Source organism: Carex rostrata, chromosome 5, assembly GCF_964058835.1.
Source record: "Carex rostrata chromosome 5, lpCarRost1.2, whole genome shotgun sequence".
In the NCBI taxonomy this organism is placed as follows: Eukaryota; Viridiplantae; Streptophyta; class Magnoliopsida; order Poales; family Cyperaceae; genus Carex; species Carex rostrata.
The window spans coordinates 6,874,121-6,878,224 of record NC_135922.1 but is presented as its reverse complement, the minus strand read 5'-3'; the positions used below and the strand labels follow the sequence as shown (position 1 = coordinate 6,878,224).

The following is a 4,104-nucleotide window of genomic DNA, read 5'->3' as shown; positions in this document are numbered from 1 at the left end:
CAACATGCAGTAAAACACTATCAAAATTTGGTGCTTTAGTCCTAAATGCACAAATTATGATGTTTGGCTAAATAAAATTTAAAGAAAACCAATTAAAGTTGAAGGTCTAAAAATGGTCACAGTCAAAACAATTAAAGTTGTTAAAGTGGAGGTTAAAATGGAATGGCACCACATAGAAATTAGGAGTTTTTATGTTGATATGATTCGTTGAATTAGTTTACAGGATTTAGTATTGAAGTTTACTGACTTTGCCCCATTAGTTTACTAGATTTTTGAAAATATCCGGAGATTTTTGAGGAATTGGAGTCCGGAGACTATTAGCTGAACATTTATTATTTAACAATACATTACCACATAAATTGAACATTTATTATTGAACAATAATTTGATTACTTAACTTAATTTTATCATTAATTTCTACAACCAGCTGGTCCTCCATAGTAGAATTTATGGTAATCTTCTGAAATAACTGAAAGTTGATCTGCTGGCAGCGATCTGTAGCAATCTGGTTTATCGTCTGCTCTTATTAAAGTATTAACTTTGGGACTATATTCATCTTCCGCATCCCAAATTTTGAGATCACTCATATACGCTCCTTTTTTTTTACCAGGACCTGGAAAATGACCGCTTCCCATTGTAGGACCTGTGTCATTATCTTCATATGCAACAAAAGCCATAAATTGAACATTCTCTGCTTTGCCATCCAAATCTCCAAGAAACCCTTTCTCCCACCATCCTATTATGGAACTTGTACCGAAATCTTCTCGATATACAGTCCAAAGTAATGTATCTACATCCTATAGATATAGTAGTAAAAGACATAATAAATAGTTAAAAAAAATTATAAACACCAATTAGCATGCTTGAAGGTTTAAAAAAAATGTTAGTGTACCTTTCTTATACTAAGTGTGACAGTATGATCTTCTCCTTCATACTGAGAAAGTGGAGCTACAGCTTGACCCGGATAAAGCACCACCGATGAATTAGCAAGAATAAAAGGCGGACTACAATTGTCCATGTTGTAGCATGCATAATCTCTAGAAGCATCTTCCTACAAATTAACAAAACAATAATTAATTCTGATTTAAATTAATATCTACATATGAAGAAGAAGATAACTCATTACAAGCCATTCTAAATAATAGGAATTGATAATAAACTTACATTCGCCGATACAAAGAACCGCAAATCGGTGTTATTATATAACTTGGGAAATACCTGCCCAACAAAATGGTAAAACATGTTAAAGCTTTAATTACTTTTAAGTACAAGATTGTGATTAATTAATAACTAATTAAAACATAACTGAATTTGATGAAACTATAATGAAACTAAAATTTGTAATAGAAAATGCGATTTGTTCTATCTAAAACTAGTTAATGCGATATGTACACACAATATTCTATTATTTGTAATCAAAATTTGACCCTTTAGAGGTCAAACTCTATAAATGACACTAATATTTGACAATTCTAAATAGAGCTGGACAAGATAAATAAGAATAAAGCATGATAATATATACAGCAATTGCAAATTATATGTCATAAACTTTGTAATTTTTAAACTGAGTTTTAAATATTATATAGTGATGATATTTTGATGATATAATATTACTTTTATCTTAAAGCACCTTTGTAAGAAAACTATAATAATTTATGGAAAAAGAAGTTTTATATTGCTTTTATGCAAAAAAGTAGAGAAAATATCAATTCATAACTATCACATACATGAAGTCCCGTTTTTACCAATCTAACACGTGTTCCCTCCAAATTTAAAAGAGTTATTGAGGCTTCGTAGCGAGAATTCGGGTTTATGTCAGGGACGCCCCATGCACTAATTTTGGCTTGAACGCCGTAATATTCTCCTTCATCTGTCCGATAACCGGCATGCTAGAGAATTGAAACAAAAGAAAAATCAGAAAAAAAACTACGAGAAAAATAAATAGTATATATGCTTGAACAATAAAAATAAAACTTATGCTTACATGCAATCTATATCCTATTGTAATTTTACATGACAGTAACAACAAAACAAAAATGATATTGAGAGCCATAAGAAAGGAAGTCGACCACCTTAAAACCAAATGGTTTAACCATAGAATTAGATTAGTTTGATATATATATATATATATATATAGGAAACATTAATAGTTTTCTGGATATTTTGATGGCTACAATTCCAATTTATTGCTATTTACTTATTTTGCACAAAATCCAGCTATGAAAAAGATTTGGTTCGTCGTCTCTTAGAGAGGAATATAAATAGTGATATTTTTATGGCTACAATATCCGATGCATCAGTTCTTGTTGTTGCTCGTCAGCCTTATCAAAATTACATCTAAAATTCAAATTATATTAATTTTTCCTCCTGAACAAATAAAATGTAAAGAGGGAAAGAAAGTCACCACTTTTAATTGGTCAATTTCCAGCTGACAAACAATTATGATCACTAGTACATAAAACACGATCATGCATGAATACGGATGAAAAAAATTTACACATTAACAGTCTGCAATAGGAGGAGGTGTTTGCCCGAAAAAAAAAAACTCATACATACCCACACAATCACTTAAAATCTAACAGTGTACGAAAGTCATCAATTTTTGTACACGGTTAATTTGTTAATACTAAGTCATGCATAACAATATATATTCGTACATGGTTAGTTCGTTAGTTAAAGGTCTTGTATGACCAATCTCCAAATACAGATTTATACTTTTAAACCGTGTAGTCTTTGTTCTCGCTTTCTCATGCAAACAACTATGCTCGAAATTAATGTCTTGTACCAATCGCCTTCTCGATCGCTATGCGTGCCTTTTCACCTTTTGTCCTTTAAATCCAATTTAAGTCCTGCCCCCTCTCCATTGTCTCTTCATTTTTTTTTAGGATCTTATCCATCATCTTCATTTTTCTCTCTTATCTCAAGGTGTGGAGGTTGAATGGTCAAGATAGTAAGTTACAACATAAGTATCGGCAATATGTTGAAGAAGTTTATGAATTGTGTCAGAGCTTATCTTCTCATCTTCAATTTACTTCACCTTTAAATTGGTTGATTGTTTTACACCCGTAAAAAGAGAAGGCTAGATCACACACACACACACACACACACACACATATATGTGTTTATATCTTGTATTGATCGGCATGGAGAAAGTGAATGACATGTCATTCCACAAAAACACTTAAATAGTTGAGCTATGTTATTTTTCATATTTGCCCTTTAAGTATCTTTAGTCCATTTGCAAATTGAAGGGGTTAAGGAGCCATGAAGGAAACTAGGAAAAGGGTGTAGATCAATATTTAAGGTCTCAAATTTTCATGCTCAAAACGTCATCATGACTACCTATGTAGATTTTTATTGGCACTAAATGAAAACAAAACATTAATTTTTGAGGAAGCAAAATTTGGAGGACGCATTAACAACATGTTGCATGAATCTAGTGATGATTTAATAAATTCATGTACCATTTAGTGGAGAATATGCTGAAAATGCATTAATTTGTATCACACTGTGTGCATCTGTGTTTTCAAACAATTCAGACTTCCTAGAAGGGTCCAAAATTTACCTAAACTTTCAATTATTCTTCAAACGTTATCTGATAAAATCAAGAAACTTATTAGCCCTAGCATCAAAATTAAAGGGGAAATTTCATGTATACCCCTCAAAACCTTCAAAAGTATTTCCTCTGTAAAATTAATAATATCATATTTACCATTCTAAATATTAAGAAATATATAACATATACAGTATGTTTCATAATATATAATACAGTATTTTAATTCAGCTTCCAAAGGGAAATGAGTCATTTTCTACTTCAAACACCACTACAACAAAGTAGACACTTTTTGCGAGGGAAAAAACACATTTATGAAGGTCGTCCGTCGCAAAAAGTACCGTCACAAGCATATATCTAAATGTCACTGTATATGCGTTAGATGTAAAAAAAGTGACCCATTTGTTCTTGAAAACTAATCAATTAGAAGACTGATATTTTTTTTAAACATGTTTTATACTTTTAGTTTTTTTATAAAGAATAAAATGAGTACTTTTTAAATTTAAAATGAGTTTTAATAGAAAAGACAATAAAATGAGTATATTTGTGAG

General features: G+C 30.8%; 1 protein-coding gene across 1 annotated transcript; it reads right to left on the bottom strand.

Annotated features, from left to right (window-relative positions):
• Positions 1-345: 345 nt before the first annotated feature.
• On the bottom strand, positions 346-2,065 carry LOC144554652 (protein neprosin-like). The gene is made up of 5 exons (XM_078302968.1): positions 1,985-2,065; positions 1,728-1,889; positions 1,165-1,218; positions 893-1,051; positions 346-797 (listed from the first exon to the last, which is right to left on the bottom strand). Exons 1-5 carry the CDS (start codon positions 2,051-2,053, stop codon positions 411-413), a joined length of 831 nt encoding a protein of 276 aa, XP_078159094.1. The 5' UTR covers positions 2,054-2,065; the 3' UTR covers positions 346-410.
• Positions 2,066-4,104: the final 2,039 nt, after the last annotated feature.